This window comes from Centruroides vittatus, unplaced genomic scaffold, assembly GCF_030686945.1.
Source record: "Centruroides vittatus isolate TY-2023 unplaced genomic scaffold, ASM3068694v2 contig_799, whole genome shotgun sequence".
NCBI lineage: Eukaryota > Metazoa > Arthropoda > Arachnida > Scorpiones > Buthidae > Centruroides > Centruroides vittatus.
This window is the reverse complement of record NW_027122516.1, coordinates 3,842,758-3,864,382: the sequence shown is the minus strand read 5'-3', so window position 1 is coordinate 3,864,382 and position 21,625 is coordinate 3,842,758. Positions and strand designations below refer to the sequence as shown.

At 36.2% G+C, this 21,625-nt stretch overlaps 1 protein-coding gene across 1 annotated transcript in view; it reads right to left on the bottom strand.

Annotated features, from left to right (window-relative positions):
- The window catches only part of LOC136981935 (neuroglian-like), a 125,312-nt gene that overhangs the window by 19,025 nt on the left and 84,662 nt on the right, over window positions 1-21,625 (bottom strand). The window contains exons 17-18 of the mRNA XM_067278338.1: window positions 13,057-13,240; window positions 296-418 (exon numbers count right to left, since the gene is read on the bottom strand). Of these exons, the coding sequence (XP_067134439.1) occupies window positions 296-418; window positions 13,057-13,240 (307 nt within the window). The remainder of the gene's footprint in view (window positions 1-295; window positions 419-13,056; window positions 13,241-21,625) is intronic.

Here is a 21,625-nt window from a genome sequence, read left to right as displayed (position 1 = left end):
CAGTGCCATAACAATCACGACGAAGTCAAAACGACCGTTCTACAGTGGTTGTCTCATCAGGCAGCAACATTCTTTGAGGATGGAATACAAAAGCTGGTCCCACGATACGATAAGTGTCTCAATATTAATGGGAATTATGTAGAAAAGTAGTGTAAAATATGGGCTTTCACATAAATAAAAATTTTGTTAAAAATGTTTGCTTGTTTTTTTTATATTTCAAAACGGTACTTACTTTAAAAACACGCCTCGTATTTTGAAAATGGATAGATTAAATTTATGTAACTAAGCATCTTACCTTCTTCATAAAATATTTGATAACCAGTTAAATTTCCATTAGGCTCTAATGGTTTTTCCCATGATAGATAAAATGCACTTGAACCAAAAGGCACAGCATTAAAACTAACAACTGGTCCAGGAGCTACAATATATGAATATAAATATTTTTATTAAATAACTCAACTAACTGAAATATAAAGAAGTAAAGAAAATGTATGAATTCTTAAATTACATTAATAACTCAAACATTTAAATATATTTTATTAAAAAAAATATTCTTAAAATCTCCAATGGAGAATTCACGAGCGTGCTGCTGTAATAAATAAATTTAAATGTATTAAATTAAAAAATATCTTTAATTAATAATAAAAATACTATACTAATGAAAATTCTGAGAAGTGAAAATCATACTTCAAGATAAACACACTTATAAAAGGCATACAACTGGAATTATTCTCACAAATGACAGAATACTATGTCCATAAAATAAAGTGTGGTGATTTAGATAAAAAAAGAACACCAATTTTGACTTTAATACTGAATATTGAAACTGTTATTTTAAGATTGCTAACAGGAAGAAAGCCCATGTCAAGATGAACAAGAAGTGCAAGCATGATGGGAGTGTTGTTGTCGACACTGAGACAGGTAACTTTTTACATAACAAGCCATTTATTTGAAAAATGCTACATAATTCCAGTAGGAAATTTCTCTTGGACAGAAACAAAGTTCAGTCTATAGATCACTGGTTAACCAACAGCAATCAATCACAGTTTGGACGGCAATTGGACAACCCAAGGCAAACTGGCTGGAAGTCAGACGTAGTTCGATGAAACAAAGATGAAGTCTGAGACAACAGGGAAACCGACACAGAGGACAAACAGGTTGAATAAGGGAGAAGCAACCACACTTCAGGGTTCCTTGAATTTCAGGATTTTTAAAGGATTTCTTCCAAAAATTCTTAGTTTGATTAGTCCTGATTTTCTCTTTCCATCTGATTGGTTCCTATACTGTTTCCAGGTGAAATTAGACAACCAGATTGGGCAAAAGAAAAATTACTCGCAATTAATCAAATTTGACACCTTGACTCATATCTTACATGAAGATATTTTCTTTTCTGACACCTAAGAATTGTTTTTACGTTTTTATTACTTATAACATGATAGTTTTTCTTTCAAAGGAATGCTACATCTCATTTATTTCCCAATTTTGTCATGTCTATGAGAGTCAGAGTCAAAGCATGATTTTTTTTCACTTGACATTTAAACATTCCAACCCATTAGTTTGATTATTAAAATAAAACTATACATTATACAAGGTTATTTGCAGAATAAAACATCATTACACATTAGGCCATTTTCACACAACCTAGATACCTAGATGGGTGATGCCAATATGTTTTCAGATGACATCTGAATTTCATCTGGGTACCTTCCTCATACTGATATCGGAACTAGGTTTCCAGTGAGGTGCTGGCAAAACTCTGCTCCGTTTCTGGATTACGATATTTCGAAATCTTCTTGTCACTGGTAAGCGATTTTTACACAATTTATTAATGATAACATGCTCTGTCCAATACCATTGACCTTTTTATTTATTTTTTTAAAATCAGCCGATTTTTTCGCAAGATATCGCCTTTTTTTCGGCCAAGGTCTAGTGGACAGCTTTGTTTGTCTATAACTTAGGATCGAAGCATCCCCTGTTTACGCTTTATGTCTCGTTTTATTTGGGACATCCAGTCATTTTGGTATATATTTTATTAACTTCCATCCACAGATTTTCACTCCAGGGTGACGATTGTGCCCCCCCGTTTTGGGCCATTTTGCGGGCTTTCCGTACTTTTTGAGGGGCGCATTTACTGTGTGTGGTAGCACCTCTCGTCCTGTGTCCTGTGACGCTTTTCTTTTAATTTGTAATACTTTTCTAACGCCGCCATCGTCGTGCAAGTTTTCGCCTTACACAAAGGCCTTTGTTTTCCCACCTCGTGGTGTTGGTAGCTGATCGGCGTGCTTTCCGCTGTTTCAGCGTGTAGTATTTTTGGCGTGAGATATTATTTTTTCGGCGTTTCTCGTAGCCGTTCGGTGCATGAGTCAGCCTTTCGGCATTTTGACTAGCCAATCGGGGTTTTTCAGTTTATACCCTATCTTTCACTTCAATCATGTCGGGTCACGAGGTTTCCAGCACCCCAAGCTCACATGACTCTGCTTTTGCCGCCCTCATCGAACTTAAATGTTATATCGCCGCTAATGAAGGTTCCAAAATAGGAACAAAAAAGCACACTGATTACCTCACAGGATGTGTGGAACGTGTCATTAAAATTTTCGTGGGACACTCGGTGGACAACTCCGTACGTGAGTTATCCAATAAAATTGATAAACTGCTAAACAAAGATAACAATAAAGTTATCATTAACTCGCAAAAAGAAGTACTAGGCAAGCTTAATGAAATTGCCACCATTACTGCAATGCAACCCTCTAGACCAACCTACAGCACTATATTACCATCAAGCATTGTTGCCCACCCGAAACAAGTGACCAAGGCTCCCCACAGCCAAAAGGATGTACTGCTTGTATATGGCAGCGACAACAACTTTAACAGTGAAAATGTCTGCAATTTAATTTCAGAAAAAAATTAAGCCATCTCAGTTGCAGATTGGTGTGGAGCGAATCCACAAAATTGGTGGAGGTGGTCTCACTGTAGAACTAACACGTAAAGAGGACACCAATATTTTAGAAAAGTGTATAGCAGACAGTCTACCCGAACTACAGACTAAAAGACCAAAAAAACGACTTCCACATATTATGGTTCACTCTGTGCCTTCACACATACCAAGGGAAGATATTCCTGCACTTCTTTACTGCCAAAATGCCCAGATTAATGAGACCTGTACTGAAGATGATTTCCACAGACAATTCAAAATAAAATTTAATACCGGCAAAAAAGAGAGTGCCTTCAAAAACTGGATAATTGAAGTTATACCTGAATTAAGAAAACGCATTCTTATGGTTTGCAAAGTAAACATTGACTGGTCTAGATGTCGTGCCACCGACTTCTGCCCGGTCCTGCAGTGCTTTCGGTGCTGTAGGTATGGGCATTCCACCAAGTTCTGTGAGCAGGAAACTCCTACCTGTAGTCAGTGTGCCGGTGAGCACACCTACAAAGAATGTCCCAACAAGAGTGCTGAGCCGAAATGCGTCAACTGTCACCACAGCAAAAATAATAATCATGCCAAGCACAACGCCAGAGACAGCTCCTGTCCGATATTCCTGCAAGCCAAAGATAACATAATTAACCAAACCGACTATGGATCAATATAATAACAACGACATCAGTTTTCTTCAAATTAACCTGGGGAGAGGCATCGCTGCCATCTCTCTTCTTGCTTCTAAATGTAATAATTATGATTTCCTTATCATTCAGGAGCCTTATTGTCATCAGAATAACCCTTCCTGCTTGCCTACCTCTTGTTCTATTCTGAATGGTACAAACACATATCCCTGGGCCATCAACATCATCATGAGACCATCTTTTTCCATCCTACATCATAGAAACCTCTCAACTGAATACCTTGTCTGCACTGAGATTAACCATTACCACAGCACCTATATTATCATTAATATGTACTGCCCTTGAGACATAAACATGGCCCATACTGTTAATTCAATTCAAAGTATCATGGATAAGTTTACTGATGCTAAGTTTATCCTTGCTGGAGACATCAATGCACACTCGCCATTATGGGGTGGTGATTCACAGGATCAACGAGGTGAAATCTTTGAGGAGTTCTTGGCCATGAATAATCTTGTCCTGCTAAACAACCCTCTGTCACCGCCAACATATTCTCAAGTCAGAGTGAGACGTGGATAGACATTACTGCTTGTAGTTCTAACTGCATAGATGACATTATAAACTGGAAGGTACACGGTGAAAGCAGTTTAAGTGATCACACTTATATTTCCTACAGTCTGACCAACACCTGAAGTAACAGCACACTTCACTCTTCTGATTCTTTTAAATGGAAGTACAACTTGGCCATTGCTGACTAGGATGGTATGAAACAGTATCTTGTCAACAACATGAAAAATTACAGTCTATCCAACACTGACAACGACAAACTCTTGACCACAATATTCTTACCATTGAAAATGCCTGCAGCAGATACACACCCAGAACCTCTCCAAGATGCAAATCTGTTCCTTGGTGGAATGCCAGACTCACTGAACTACACAAAACAAATAATGCTCTGAGAAGAAAATATCAATCCTGCTGCACAGAACCAAGCCGTTCTGACTTTAAGTGGCAATACCTCGCACATCAAACTCTGTACAAACGGGAAATCAAGGAGACAAAATTCAACTCCTGGTGGCAATTTTGTACATCGGCCTCTGCTGACCCCTGGGGATACTTAACCAGGCTCTGTACCAATAAACTCAGAAAAACTGAAATTCTCATCAATGATGACATCAAACTCACTGGAAAGAACTTCTTAGACATTCTGAATCTTAAAATGGATGATTTCTGCATCAATGACAACATTGAAAATGACACCACTTGGCAGAAAACCATTCGATCCACTGCTTTTACTCCGATGAACATGAACAATTCACCTCCATTTGATTACCATGAAATTAATGTTTTCTCTAGACTAAAAGAGAATAAGTCCCCTGGTGTCGATGGAATAAATGTAAAAATAGTGAAACACATCTGGAGAGTCATCCCACTCCAGCTTGTAAACTTATATAATACCTGCCTGCTTAAGGGTGTTTTTACCACCAAATGGAAGATTGCCAAAATTGTACCTGTGCCGAAACCTGGTAGGCCGAATGAACTCCGACCCATCTCACTGCTGCCAACTTTGGGCAAAGTCTTAGAAAGACTTATTGCCAACCACCTTAGCTGGCACATTGAAAAGAACTCCATCCTTAATAAAGCACAGTATGGCTTTAGACACCAGCTCTCAACTATTAGTGCCATCAATCATGCAGTTCTTAACATCAGGACACTTCTGGAGAATCACAAGTACAGTACATGCTGGCCATCAGCCTTGATATTTCTAAGGCGTTTGATAGTGCCTGGTGGCCACTTGTCTTGCAACAACTCAATACTACTGCCTGCCTAGCTGACATTTGTTATCTCCTTCAGAACTATCTCAAAGACTGCAGGGCCCTTTTACAACATGGCACTCACACCATTGAACGCAGGATTACCAGAGGCTGTCCACAGGGGTCGGTTTGTGGGCCTCTCCTGTGGAACATTACCTTTAACGCCTTCCTTAATGAAAACTTTGGGCAAGATAGTACTACAGCCTACGCCGACGATGTCTTGATCCTGATTGAAGGCAGATCCCGAGCCGTACTTGAAAAACATGGCACCGACATCCTTAACAGAACATATCAATGGGGCATTGATCGCAAACTCGAATTTAACCCCAACAAGACTGTGGGAATTGTTTTTAATAAACCTGGCAACCCCAACTTGTATCTCCGTACTCCCACCATTAAAATGAGCAACCAAATTATTAAAATAGAAAAGTATATTAAATACCTCGGCGTTCTCTTCGAATTTCGGCTCTCCTGGGATGATCAGATTAAGTATATATCTAAAAGAACCAGCCTTATTTTTCATGCTTTCTCACAAATTGCCAGGAAAACTTGGGGTCTCAGTTCCAATGCGATCAGCATTATATATGATCATTTGTACTGTACATTCCTATTGTTACATACGGTTGCAGTAGCTGGGGTTCTGCTGTAGACAAAGTCCACCCACATAGACGACTCATTTCTTCACAACGAAAGGCACTTCTCTTAATCACCAAGGCCTACCAAACTTCTCCGAATAGTAGCCTACAGGTCATCGCTAGAAAACTTCCCATAACTGAAGTCATCAAGATGGAAAGTGATATTTGGAATCTAAGAATGGGAATAGATATCTCTTCCTCTACTCATCATATCCAGGCCAGTAAGTACAAACATCCAGAGCCAATCACCCAAAGCATTTCACCTTATGCTAATAACTACATTGGCACCACTCCACCTATTCACCTGGATCTTGAAATCTATACCAATGGATCTGGATTGAATGACTGCATTGGCTATGCCTTTGTTATCTATCAGAACAGCACTGAAATTTATAGTCAAATGAACAAGCTTGATCTTCTCTTCTCTGTCTTCCAGGCAGAGCTGCTTGCTATTGACCTGGCAATCAAGTGGACTGAGAGGCACTACAGGCACAAAAACATACACGTCGTCAGCGACTCCTCTTCTGCCATTCAGTCGATCCACAGGAAAAAGCAACACTATATAACTTCAAGTATTAGTAATACCATTTTAAATTCTCACAACACTTATTGCATCACCTGGACCCATGCACAACAGAGCACCGCTGGTAATGAACGTGCTGACCAGTTAGCTAAGATGGCCACCAGTGACAATACCCTTGATATTGTTTATGATAAAATAAGCAACCATAGTGTCAGAAAACTCCTTTTCCAGGACCTGCTTACTAGGTGGCAAACCATTTGGGACTTAAACCATAACAACACCACCTACAAATATATCCCCAAAATCAAGGAATACTACAATTACCATTGGGTTACTCCCAACCACCTACTCACTCAATTCCTCACTGACCACGGCAAGTTCTCGAATTATCTACACCGTTTCACTCGCAAGAACTCATCTTTCTGTGCCATTTGTAGCAAAGCTGACAATTCGGACCATTATGTTTTTGACTGCATCTCTTTGGATGCAGAGCGCCTCAACATCGAGATTATTGCTGGAAACAAGAACATCCGCTGGCCATGTGAACACAGTGACCTGCTGAGGACCAAAGAACTATTTGTTGCCTTTAGCAATCTCATCAAAAGACATGAGGCAATTGCCCCTCTTGCCATCAGGGACTAAAATAAACTGAAGCGTGCAATGCCATAATGTTGTAAATGCCAAAAAACAAACTTCTCTGGAGAGAGAAAAAACACTTTTTCTAATGAACAAACTTTAATCAAATGCTATAAAAATTATTTTAACAATTTACACTTTGGAATAAAACATTGGGTTTAATTTCAAACACCTAAGTATGATGGTAAGGAAACAAAAAAAGTTTAAAAACAGGGTTAGAGCCATAATGTTGTAAATGCCAAAATTGTGCAAGTGCATAAAGTTGTAAATGCCAAAAACAATTGCAATCATAAAATTAATGTTTCTACAGCTGAAAAACAGTTTTGAATACCAAAAACTTACATTTAAATTACACAATTTACAAATTCAATATCAATTTTAACATTAAAAACTGGCAATAATCTATTAGTGACTGCTTCCTGGCTTCAACAATGTTTTGGTACTTGAACTGGGCTGTAATCTTTATCAATTGTAATATAATTATGATAAATAAAGGAAAATATAAACAATAAGGTATTAATTTAGTGTAATAAAAGTTAAAATGTATTTAAAAACTTCAAACTTGAAAGATTAATGGAAGTCCGAATATCATTTTGAAATATCAAATAATAAGGTGATACAGGTTAACTATTAATAAACTGGGATTCAGTTATCCGGTTCTGCGTAAAAAACTCACTGCGTTACAAATTGGAATAAAAAAATGATGTAAATGTAAACCGTAACATTTTACGCGCCAAAAGTCACGTGGCTTGCACATTGGTGCTTAAAACATTATGGCTTGCACATAAATTCATCTTCAAAATATAGCCACTTAGAGCACCACTATCGCCGCAATATCTTTTTGTAGGAAAAAACATTGCATATAAAATTCATTTCTTCAATAAAACGTATTTTGAGAAAAATGGCATTTACAACCTTATGGCATTGCACGCTTCAACTACTGGACTTGACTTCTTAACATTGGACTTCTCCTTCTACTACTTATCAAGTGTACTCTGTTTATCTGGCTCTCCTCTGATGCCATCTTTTTCCACGTTTTAATATGTTATATGTAATTATGTATTTTTATGACTGATAATTACTTTTGTAATCTTAACAACAGGATCACCTAGTATACAACTTTTGTTCTGCAGCTTTTGCTGCTTGACTGCTCTTTTAACCTTGTGTACATATTGTTTGTATATATTACTTTTGTTTACTTTAATTTCATTCATAATCTTTGTTTATACTTCCAGCTGTTAATTACAATTGCATTTGTACTGCAGTACTTGCTGCAATCATCTATACAAATAATTATGTACAATAAGACCCCGCTTAACGCTGTTTCGATATTACGCGGTAGTATTGAAATTGCCCGAGATCGTACGCAGTGTTGGGATCAAGGTGTAATATCAAATTTTAAAGCTTATTATCTGCAACGGACATTCCGACAACTGGTTGATAAAACAGATGGAGCAGATAAACAATCCATTAGAGATTTTTGGAAAAACTAGAATATCATGGATGCTGTAGACAACATCAATCTTTCCTGGAATGAAGTGACTGAGAAATGTTTAAAGGGGTATGGAAGAATGTACAGCCGGAGCTAAGCAAGGATGTTGACACAAGAGAATCCATTGTTGATGTCGACAAAATTGTCAAGCTAGCTAATGAAACAGGGTTGGATAATATAAATGCACAGGATATTGAAGAATTATTGCAAGTTACAACTGAAGAAAGTTTTTCCAACAACGATCTAAAAGAATTAGTAGAACAACAGGTGCATGAAGATGACGAAATTAGCATTTCTGAAGATGAGGAACAAAAGGAACTTTCAACGGATTTTCTAAAAAAAAGTTTAGCCACTATAACGGAAATTATGGATCAGTTTATACAAAATGATTTCAATTTTGATAGAAGTTCAAAGGCAAGACGAAGTGTCATGGATGCGATGTCTTGCTATCGACAACTGCTTGCTGAACGAAACAGGAAAAGGCAAACAACGTTAGATGACTTCTTCACAAAGAAACAAAAGATGTCAAATGAGGAAGAACCTTCCTCATCACAAACATAACTTCTTTACTCAAACTTTTTTTTATTTTCATGAATGTTTTATGAATAAATTTTGATATTAGCAATAAATAAGTCTATAATTAATGTAATAAAAAAGTATTTAACAATAAATGTTACAAAATAAAACAAAAAAAAAACTGATAAATTTTCTTATTCTCTGTTCTGTTTCACGTATCCCCCTTATTTACATGTTAAGATGACCCCGTTTAATGCTGTTTCGCTTAGCACTCTGTCATCTAGGAATGCATCCCCTGCGTTAAGCGGGGTCTTACTGTATATACCTTATTCATTGTATCACTCTTTGTCATTATATACTATATTGTAACACTTTAATTATTATTACCTTATTACTTTATTTTATTATATTACATTTTATCACATATTGTCATTTTTACCCTAGTATGTAACCAATAATTTTGTAATTCAATTCTCGGCTATGCTATGCGGAACCGAGCATGTATGTTTTGCATATGTTAATAAAGATTGAGTTGTCTCCTCATACTGAAAATTATCTCCTCACTGAATTGAAAGAGATCAGTTTCTCAAGTGCATGGCAGTGGATAACATGTGTATGAAAATTGCCATACTGTTTTCCTAGTCTATTGTCTAATAGAACTGACAAAATACTGCTTGTAGCATGCACAGAAGATAATTGAAAGCATCAAAATGACTAACTACCCAGATCACACAAAGATATGCATTTGTTTCAGTGCTATGCTAGGTTGCAAATTATGCCTGCCAAGCCTGTGAGCTGTTAGTGAAGAAATCCAGGCAGACAGATTTTACCATATACAGTACATATCATGTGAAAAGTTTCATGCCTTACAATGCACTGTTACTCATCCAGGCAACTTTCAGTGCCAAGTTTTATCTGTCTGGGGAACATCCAGATCACATAAAAGCAGTCTTAGGGTATGTTTTCTTTTTACTACCAGTGCTTTTTTATTTCTTGACTTTTCTATATAAAGAATTCTCCACATTTATCAAAAGAAATTCATTATACAGAGGTTTGACCAGGGATAAATCAAGAACTAGTAGGGTTCTTGGAAGTTACAATTTCTGGAATTATGAAAGAGATTTGAAGTGTTTTGAAATACCCTGTATATAAGTACAGTACATATGTAAAAACAAAACAAGTTTGGTAGTGATCATATAAGATCACTATACTTTTGATGTGTATATACAAAGTATAGTCAATTTTAATAAAAACTGTTGTAAGGAACCAAGTCTGAGCGTTATTTTTATTTTACTTTTATTTTGCTTATTATTCTATTTTTGTTTGGGGCTTATGTTTTGTTAGGACGAAGGTTTCCTCACCATTCACCTTAAGCATTTAAAAAGAGAAGAAATAAAAAAAACCAACTCACCGACGAAAAAAAAAAGCGCCATAGGACTCGTGCACATTTGCGCTTCCCGAGCGGCATAGAATAAGTCCGCACCGAGAAAGAGGGGAGGAGACCCCACAAGCACGAAAAAGACTCACTAGACCTTAAATAATAAAACCGTCCCGGAAAATTGTAAAAACAAATAATGTAAAAGGTTAGTGAGTAAATTGTCGGAAAAGAGGCTGCCAGACGACAAAACAAGTTATTGTTAGTATTAAGTATGTAAATGAGGGGAGTGATCGCATTCAAAATTGTGACGTCACCTCACACTATAAATCCCGAGTCTCAAGTGAAGACGGAGAGGTGAATTCCGGATAGCAACGAGCTTGGTGAGCTTCGTAGCAGGAAACAAGAGAGGTGTCTGATAGGATCTCGAATAGTTCCAAGGTGATTTTGAAGTGATTCGAATTGTGGATCGACAGTCAGAGAAAGTCTTGAGAGTTTGAGGAAATAGGTTCCGAGTATATTGAGGTGACGATTAGGATCTCTAGTTTATAAGAATTATTGTTATAAGTTAAACTTTTGGTTTTGTCGGATTCCCAAGGGGAATAGAGTTAAGTTAGACATAGAATTGAATCGAGTATTGTCGGGTTGATTTTGTTGCATTTCATTGAATAAATTATTGTTTGATTTTTACTAAAGATTGTACATAGTTATTGCTAAACGACTAATTAAATCTTTACTTTTGTTGTTGACAAATCTTGTCATTATTTAATTCGGTGCATGCTTAAAGTCCAGGCCTGGCACGCTAACGCGAATCCGAGTAAAGTACCCGGTAGGTTAACGGTTGTTTCCGGCACACGGTAGAGTCAAAAATCGTTGTAAATTAAAATAGTACTTTACACTGTCAGCTGTTTTAATTAAAACTGTGCATATATTTTTTCATCAGCTTATCAATAGTGAACTTTTTTATTGTTTTGCATAATTCAGCAGAGGCATAGCCTACAATAAAAGGTTGTCTCTATAAAAAAAGACTGTTATTGTTTTCTGACAAATGGGCATGGAAGAAAGATGATGATTTAGCTTCTTCAAATTTTTAATTTATAAAAATACCACCAGCAGTTTTAATTAAAAGAGTTATTAAGCTTTATAGTGGGTGAACAAAATTGTACCCCACATAAACACACACATACAGAAAAATCCTGAAAACTTTTTGCATTTATTGACATTTCAACGTCCTGAGTCCAAAACTGTAAAAATCTTGGATTCATTTTTTGACTGACTGCCATACTTTCCCAGCTATTGTATGTAATAGCTGGAAAAGTAAACTTAATGCTTTTCTTAAAACCCTACCCTTTTAATAATCCTGCAAGCAAGACAAACTATACAGCTAAAAGGAGTAAAACTGAAACATGACCTCTAGTATTTAGTATCATTTGCTCTTTTCTCCTTCATCATGCTCTCCTCTGTTAATAGTACATGAATAAAGAAAATGATAACAGTCTAATGACAAAATTACTATGGTTTCTATTGCATAGGCCATGCATATGTTTATTTTTAAACTTTATAAGTTATTATTGATTAAAAAATTTGGTAGTAAAGGGACTACCAAATTTTTTCTTGTGTAAGTTTAGTGAGAAGGACTATTTCTGAAATTTTTATTTTTATAACTGATTGTGATGTTCAAAGTGACTAGAATAACAACAGAGTATAATATAAAGAACAAAACTTTATTTTCATGTTTGAACATAAGATAAAACCAGGTCCCAACTCTTTTGTGTCTCCCTATTGTGGACACTTTTATACAGCGATATGATATATAACCAACAATTACGTCCAATGGAACCCACTCAGTTGCTACACGAGATCACATACACTAGATTCACATCACATATAATTTTCTATCGTGCTTAAAAACTATCTTAATCCTATATTCCTAACCTACTTAATCCTACAATAGAAAAATTAGAGAAGAAGATCCTAAGAAGAAATAAGTTTTCAGGAAAGGGGTACCCATTGCTCCACGTGTCTCTCGATGAATAGGTCCAAGGTTGAGTTTTGGAATTCTTTCAAAGTCCACTACTATCTCTTCTGGTTTTCTTTCCACCAATGGTCTACCTTAATTATCTACGGATAATTTTCTCTCTTGGCCCACTGTTGTCCTTATGTTCTAACCATATATACCAGTGGTTGCACCCAGTAGCTCCTGATGCTGCTCTCACAACCCGGAGCATGTCCTTCTCCCTCAGTGTCTTGGCCAAAAAGGTATCTCAACCACATAGGACTTGCCCTCATGGCTTCCTCCTCTCTATTGTCTATCGCCCACACCCTTGGAAGTGAGGTAGGGATAGAAAGTTCTCAAAGTCAGAGAACAAAAGAAAATGGATAAATTTGAAAGGGAAATAAGAAAATAAATATAAATAAACTTACAAACTATACATGAACTATGGCATCATGCCACATGATAAACATCAAAAATCATTACAAAAATATTTATAATTTAGACTTACTTCCTTCCGGTGCAACAATGAATGCTTCTGATCGAGGTCCATTATATCTTCCATTGAAAACAAATACAGCAATTTTATTTTCTATGTTTGGATGAAGAATGTTCAGTAGAGTTTCATTCTGATCATGACTTACTATTTCTTCCTTTATATATTTTATATCTCCCACATATGCTGAAACTTGTATCTAAGAAATAAATAAAACATTTCTTTATATTCCATTTCATTTTAGATTTATTGTTTCCATGTTAATAAATTTTTGATATCCACAAAGATATAATTTTTTTACAATATTAAAAAGTTATTCTTTATTATTAACAAATCATAGTCATACCTTACTATAAAATTGATTTTACTCTGGAATCTTTTCAGTGTTCTTTTTTTTGCATCTCTAATTTGCAAAAGTATGTGAAGGAAATGCATTGTGAGGAATCCAAACAGATCTGGACTGAATTCTAACAAGAGAAAAAACATCAGACTTTTTGAAGAAAATAGGAAATGGGAATTCTTTGACATAGGGCTGGCTTGATGAGTGAGAGGGATGGCAAATGAGTAGTCAAAATGTTCAAAAGAAGAAGAAAATAAATAAAAATTAAAATTATAAGCCAAATACAATAAATGTAAATTACAGTTGTTTATAAATAGTTTATACAGGAGTGCTTTTTGTTGGCAACCATTCTGAAAATAGCAGCAGCAAAAATCAGTTTTGTCTCGAGCCTGCTTAAAATCCCAAGATTATCTGGATAAATAAAAATGTATAAAGATTGATGGATTGAAAAATCAATAGTGGAAGAGTGATATTCACCCACTTTTAGATAGAAAGCCAGAAAACTTCTTTAGTAAGAAGCTGTGGAATTATGGAGAAATAGTGAAGAACAGTGAGGAATTGGTAGACAAGTTAGCAGAAATTAAAGCTAGGAGACTAGCTAACTTTTAAGTTTGAGGGTCTATTCAACAGTGAGGTAACAATCAGCCTTTTTGTGCTTAACAGAATTGTTGCTAGACAGAAGAAAATCTACTAAGATGGACTTTAGCATTTCCAACTTAGTTTATCTGATTATTCATGAGTCATATTTTCAACTTACAGAAAATATTTTAGATAGAAAAGGTTTGCTCATAAGTTGTACAACAGTAGGACTTATGGCTGAGTTTTCATAGTTAAACTGGCAGAAAAAAAGAGTGCCGAGGAGATTCTGGAGTAAAATCAAATTTACAGTATGATTGATTTTTTATTTTTTGAAAATTAGAAACATTTATAATTTTTACTTTTCTTTCAGTGTGTGTGAAATATTACATATTTCTGTAGAGTAAATTATGTTACAAATATTTAAACAAAAACAAGCAATTATTTATTGTACCATTGTCACAATGCTCTCAATTTTAGTAGTGTCTTGCCCCTGTACATCAAACTTTCCCTGTTAACAATAGAGCCATGCAGGTCATCTATCTAATTATGTTCAGGAGAAAATTTTTTAATTGAACTACTGTAATATGACTTTTGGTGCAAACTTGTAGTTCATATACAGTTAATCAGCACCTCCCCCACCTAAGTTTTCCTTATCTAATCCTGACTTTCATCTATTAACACTGTTCTCGTGATAAAGGAAGGACTGATGGATGCCAGCAGGAATTTACAGGTCTGCAATTTTTGAAAATTGCAGCTCAACAATGGGTATATTCCAGCATGCATTGAACAATGCATCAGTGAACTGCAATGTACTAAAATGTGTTCCAATATTCACCAACAAGTTTATCAGTACAGTGACTGATGCACATCACCCTCATTGGGCTATGAATATGGTGAGCTCTGATGAAGCAATATAGCCATTTCCATGGTTATGTCATTGACATCATTTTTTCTATTCATTTGTATTATTTTGACAAAATAAATCTGCAAATGCTGATATAGCATTGTTTGCCAAAACATCAGGTTGCCAGAAAGGCTGCACTAAAAGCTTATTAAACCATAGACTGGAGAATTAGTTGTGGCTAAGACTGATGAATACTGGAATGTGTAAGCCCACAAAGACACCAAGAATCAGTAAAAGACTTTATTTATTAATACTTGAAACCAGGATATTATTGAACCATTGCAAATGAAATAGCTGTTTTTTTAAAATTTAAACTTTCTGGCCTTGTAGTTCAACTTTTTCCATGTTAATAGTGCTGCATGTTTGCAACTGGAAGAGCACACACATAATATGTGAATTCAAAAATGTAATCTCATTTATATTGTGAGTTCCACATGTTTAAAGAACACCTTTTCTGATGGCATGGAAAAAAGGAAATTAAATAATTTTCTTTTATGAGTATAATTGTATGTATGATTGTCAGAATTAGGTATGAAAGGATGGAGACTGATTCACATGGACACGGTGTTAGACTTGGCACTTATCGGAAAGATTGGTAAAAAAGCAGTTGGACTAGCGTAACCGGTTATGTAACAAAAGAACAAAGAATGCACAAAGATTACACACGGTCTTAACTCACGGAAGGTCAGCGCTGGAAAGGGGAGAGTGAAATGAGGTCACTTTCCCCGAGGGGTCAACAACGCCACCAACCTTTTATTACGTCAGAACATTTACAAAACATCGCGATCGTTGATTCCAACACACCCCCTCAACGATTGATCGTTAATACAATCCGATACTCGCGAGTAAATTTATTAACCTTATTCGTGTCTAGCGGCTTTGTTAACAAGTCGGCCGTCATCCGTTCACTCGGACAATAAATTACAGTAATTTCTCCCGAATTCTTTAAATCGCGTACAAAATGGTATTTTGTGTCGATATGTTTCGTGCGTGTTGTGCTTTTCCTAATTCTAAAAGTCGTATACAACTTTGATTGTCCTCGAATATTTTGATAGGTGTCGTAATCGGTAGATTTATTTCTTCTAGAAGTCGTTTCATCCATACAGTTTCTTGAGTAGCTTCTGCCAAGGCTACATACTCCACTTCTGTGGACGAAAGTGCTACACACTGTTGCTTTTTACTGACCCAATGAATAGGACTTCCTTTTAGCAAGAGCAAATATCCTGTGTTCGATTTGCGGTCTATACGATCGCCTCCCCAGTCGGCGTCTACATAACATTTAAGTTCTAATTCTTCGTCGATATTTCCTAATTTAAGTTTCTTCTTCTTTGTCGAATTCAGATAACGAAAGATTCTTTTTACTTCCACCCAATCACTTTCCGAAGGTTTTGTTACTTTTCTCGCTAATATCGACGTACTTATCGCAATATCTGGACGCGAATTAGTCGCTAGATATAATAAAGATCCAATAGCACTTCTGTATACATTGTTGTTTTTGAACGTATCAGGCATTTCATTTCTTCTTAAGTATCCTGTATCCATAGGAATATTAGACAGTCTTGAATCGAATAAGTTAAATTCTCGCAATTTATTTTCGATATATCTTTCTTGGTGGAGTGAAAATATTCCGTTTTCGTCTCTTTCAAATTGTATTCCCAGATAATATTTTAAGTCACCTAAATTCTTGATTTTAAACATATCCTTCATTTCGGTTTCAAATTCGGTTAACGTATGTTCGTCTGTGGCCATTGCTATTACGTCATCTACATGAATTGCTAAATACAAACATCTTTTATGGCCTCTGGTGTAAAGACAGGGATCGGCCACGCTTCTTCTAAATCCCTTAGATAGCAATGTTTCATTTAATTTTTTATTCCATTCATTTGCTCCTTGTTTCAAGCCATATATATTTTTCAATAATTTGCAAACCATGTCCAGTGATCCTTCTTCGTATCCTTCGGGTTGTTTCATGTATACCTCGTGTGATAAGTCTCCATTTAAGTAAGCCGTTTCGATGTCATAATGCTTAACTTTCACGTTCTTAGTTCCGGCTATAGTTAGGAGTGTTCGAAGGGTGGCAGTTTTGATCACGGGGGCATATACGTCATCGTAGTCGAAGCCATACTTTTGTGTGTATCCTTGAGCGACTAAACGAGCCTTAAAACAGTTAACTTTATTGTTTTCGTCCCTCTTAATTTTATATACCCATCTGCTTCCTACTGCAGTTTTACCTGGAGGTAATTTCGTAATTTTCCATGTGCCGTTATTTTTCATGGCTGCTATTTCTTGATTCATGGCTTCGCTCCATTCTTTGGAATGTTTGCCTGCGATTGCCTCGCTATATTCTCTCGGTTCTACTGCATCCTCTGTCACTGATAAATTTATTGTTTCAATTAACCTTATAGGAGGTACTCCCTTAGTAATTCTTTCCGATCTCCTTAAATGTATGCCAGATTCTTCCATTTCTTGTTCCCTTGTTTTCGTTTTGCATTCTTCTTTTAAATTCGTGTTATCAACAATTGTAACTTGTTTCGAATTTTCATTATCATCGTGTATATCGATTTCGGAGTCTCTGTGCTTGACGTTTTCCAGAAAGTGAACATTTCTGCTTATTGTTATCTTATCAGTTTTCGTGTCAATTAATCGATAAGCTTTCGATGCTCTCTCGTATCCTACAAAAATTAGTTTCGTGGCTTTAGGTTCTAGTTTCTTTCGATCTTTAGGTTTAATAACATAGGCTGAGCATCCAAAAATTCTTATATGCGAGAGGTTTGGCTTCTTTCCATGCCATTTTTCGAACGGAGTTGTTTCACTCGCTTTAGTAATTAATCTATTCTGTAGGTAATTTGCACTATTCACCGCTTCTCCCCAGTATTTATTCGGTAATCGAGCATCAATTAACATGCATCTTGTCATTTCTGTCAGGTATCTATTCTTCCTTTCTGCTACTCCATTTTGTTGCGGGGAATAAGGTGCCATAGTTTCCCATAGAATACCTTCATTTTTAAAGAACGTCTTTAAGTTGGTACTTGAAAATTCACCTCCTCTGTCCGATCTGATTCGTTGAGGAGTTCTTCCAAATTTTGTTTGTACATATTTAACATATTCCTTTATTTTATCGGGTACTTCACTTTTATGTTTAAGAAGATATATTTCGGTGTACCTACTGTAATCATCTATCATGGTTAAAATGTATTTGTTGCCTCTCGGTGTTGCTGTTTGCATTGGTCCGCATACATCAGTGTGTATTAATTCAAGTAATTGATAGGTTTTGGTTTCCGATTTCCTTGGAAAACTTTTAGTAGTCATCTTGGCCTCGATGCAATACTCACAAGGTTTGAATATGCGACATTTCTGAATATTTATTCCTGTAGCCAATTGTTTATTCTGCATCGAAATTATGGAGTTCATGTCACGGTGCCCTAATCTTCTATGCCATAAATGGATGCATTCCTTCATATCATTAACCACTGTAAGCGCTTTATGTGATTTATCAAGCTCATACAAACATGTGTTTGCTGTTGCCGATGCTACTGTTACTCCGTTTTTCTGGATAGAGCAAATGTTCCCTTCAAATTTTATGGTAAACCCTAATGTCGTTAGTCTTCTGACTGAGATTAAATTTCCTTTAAGGTGTGGCACATATAGCACGTCTTTCATATATATTCGACGTCGTTCGTTATTTTCATCCATGCAGGTTATCATTACATTGCCTTTACCTTCAGTGTATAGGGCTTGACCATTGGCTAGTATTACTCTCTCTCTATGTTTACTATTAATGGTTGTGAATAAATACTTCTCGCAACACATATGTGACGAAGCTCCCGAGTCTACGTACCATTGATGAATCTCGTTTTGTGTTCCTGTCTTAAAACATACATAGGATTCCTTTTCCGGGTGTTGTTCATCACTTTCCGCATAAATTTTGTTGATCTGATTTGGATGTTTTTCTTTCCATGTTGCATATTTCCTACATTCTTTCTTTACATGTCCCTGCTTTTTGCAAAAATAACAACTTTTGAGCAAATTCCTTTTCTGAGTTACTGGGCGTGCTCCCACTTTAAATGCTTTATCCGCTTCACATTCTTCATTTGATGAGGTCTTTCTTCTTGAGTGTTCTTCGATTAATTTATTACGTACTAACTCCTGAGTTAAATCTTCTTCTGGACGAGTCTCTAGTGCTGTTATTAAAGTGCTATAGCTGTCTGGCAAGCTACTAAGTAATAATGCTATCTTTAATTTCTCAGCTAGAGTTTCTCCCAGTGCCATAAGACGATCAACCATTTCCTCCATGTTGGCCAAGTGTATCTCCATGTCGCCGTTTTCTTCTAGTTTTAAATTGCAAATTTTCTTCAATAGGTAAACTTTATTTGATAGTGTAGACTTAACATGGTGTTTCCTTATGGCTTCCCAAGTTCCTTTAGCTGTAGTTTCCTTTCTTACTAATGGCAGTTGATTGTCTTCCATCAGGAGGCCTATCATGGCGCGCGCCTTTCCGTCCTTTGTTAACCAAGATGAGTCAGGATCCGAGGGTATTTCCTTTTGTATTACGTCCCATAACTCATCTTTTATCAACAGCAATTCCATCTTATATTTCCAAATGTGATAATTGTTGTTGTTCAATTTAGTGATGGCAACGTAACTTTTATCCGCCATTGTGAAGTCTTTTGTTCTCGCCGAATATTCTTCTTACGTAAATTTATTTAGTTTATATTATTCCTTGAATTTACCTTTATCTTTTCCTTATGCTTAATTAGTTGTTGCCGTAACTGGGCCCATAACCTGTTAGACTTGGCGCTTATCGGAAAGATTGGTAAAAAGGCAGTTGGACTAGCGTAACCGGTTATGTAACAAAAGAACAAAGAATGCACAAAGATTACACACGGTCTTAACTCACAGAAGGTCAGTGCTGGAAAGGGGAGAGTGAAATGAGGTCACTTTCCCCGAGGGGTCAACAACGCCACCAACCTTTTATTACGTCAGAACATCTACAAAACATCGCGATCGTTGATTCCAACACACGGAGTAACAGTAACACAGCTTTATTGAACAAGGACATGAACAGAAATGAGTATTGCTCAGGCATACTTATGTGAGGACCCGAATGGGGGTCGACTGAGAGGTCCGAATACGGGGTATCAAATGAGAAATTAAAGATCTCCTTTTCAGACACGAATAGGAGGAATTAAATGTCTCAATTAAACAATGGAAGTGTTTTTAGTAAATTATTTAAACAATAGAAAAGACTAAAGTTGAGGGAAACGTGGTTGGAGAGGAGTCATATTTAGTTGCAAAACTGACCTCTCCCATGCCCTCCAATCGGTTTCAAATTGTCACCAGGTGACAAGTAAGGACCAATGAAAGGGAGGCTTTAAGGGAAAAACTTATAAAACTGTGTGTTTCAAGGATGAGAGGTTCTTGGTTCACCGTTCTTTTATCTTGTAAATTGGTGCTCGACAGACATCATCGGGAGGTTTTCATCAACCTGGGAAACTTCCGCCCTCCAGTTTCATCTGTACTTGCTGAGATTTACCTTTTCTCCCAAGACTTCCAACTGAAGCTGTGCCGTGTGCCTGGGACCGTCAATAGCAATGTCTGTCATCAAGGGACAGAGGAAAAAACTTACTAAATGTCAAACTTGTGTGGACTTTTAACTTGCTTCCTGAACTGTATTTCGTCAAACTTTGCAAAACATTGTAAGAAACTTTTCGTAATATAAAACAGTTTATGATGGAAAACCTGCCTCAATGAGTCTTTCCACTCCCACACCACAGTATTGACAGCTCAATTGTCGTGACACCTTTTCACCCAATCGGCTAACCTCACACTTACAATATATATATATATATATATTTAGATTGCTACAGAGGGCACTGCAATATATAGCATATAAGCAGGGACATAATGTAGCCAAAGCAACCTGAAATACAAATAAAACTTTTAATAAAAGTTCTGTGATTAAGCAGGCCATCAGGCATTGGTTCAAAAAATTTTATTCTGGGAGCACAAATCTCAAAAATCAAAAGTGAAGAACATCATCGAATCGGAATGTTGCCCGACTATCCAGAAAATCGCGGAAAGGTTGAACATACTGGACATTATTTAACCTTTTCTTGACATCTAAACGTTTTAGGGGAAGTCAAGAAGCTCGGCAAATGGGTACCACATGAACTCATTGAGAGAGATAAGGAGCATCATTTGGTCTACAGTCTTTAATTATTCATCACAAAAATGAAAGAATTCAAATGTAATTTTTTCCATCCATCTTACTCTCCAGACTTTTTGCCAACACTATCACTCTTTTTTTTATACATTTGGGCAATTTTTGGTAAGGAAAATCTTCAAGGAAGAGGATGCAATCAAAAATACCTTTAATGACTTTTTGGCTTCTCATTCTAATGATCTGTATCAAATTGGCATTAATGCATTTCTATTGCAATGGGAAAAGTGTATTAATGTTGGTGGAGACAATTTTGATTGAATATGTAAGTTTTAAATTAAATTGAAAAACATTCAAAGTTGGTACTATGGTAAAAATTAGTAAAAAAAAAAATGGCTGATGGTATTACATTTAATTGTAGAAATAAATGTAAAAATACAACACTTAACAAAAGTAAATACTTTACTTCCATTACTCTTCTGTCGTTTGCTCCAGCAACAGTCCATAAAATTCACAAGTACAGAGGTGACCTTTCTTTAGAGGTGTGGTTCCCAATAGTACTAGACTAAGGGGAATCTGATTTAATTTTTACAACGAAAAC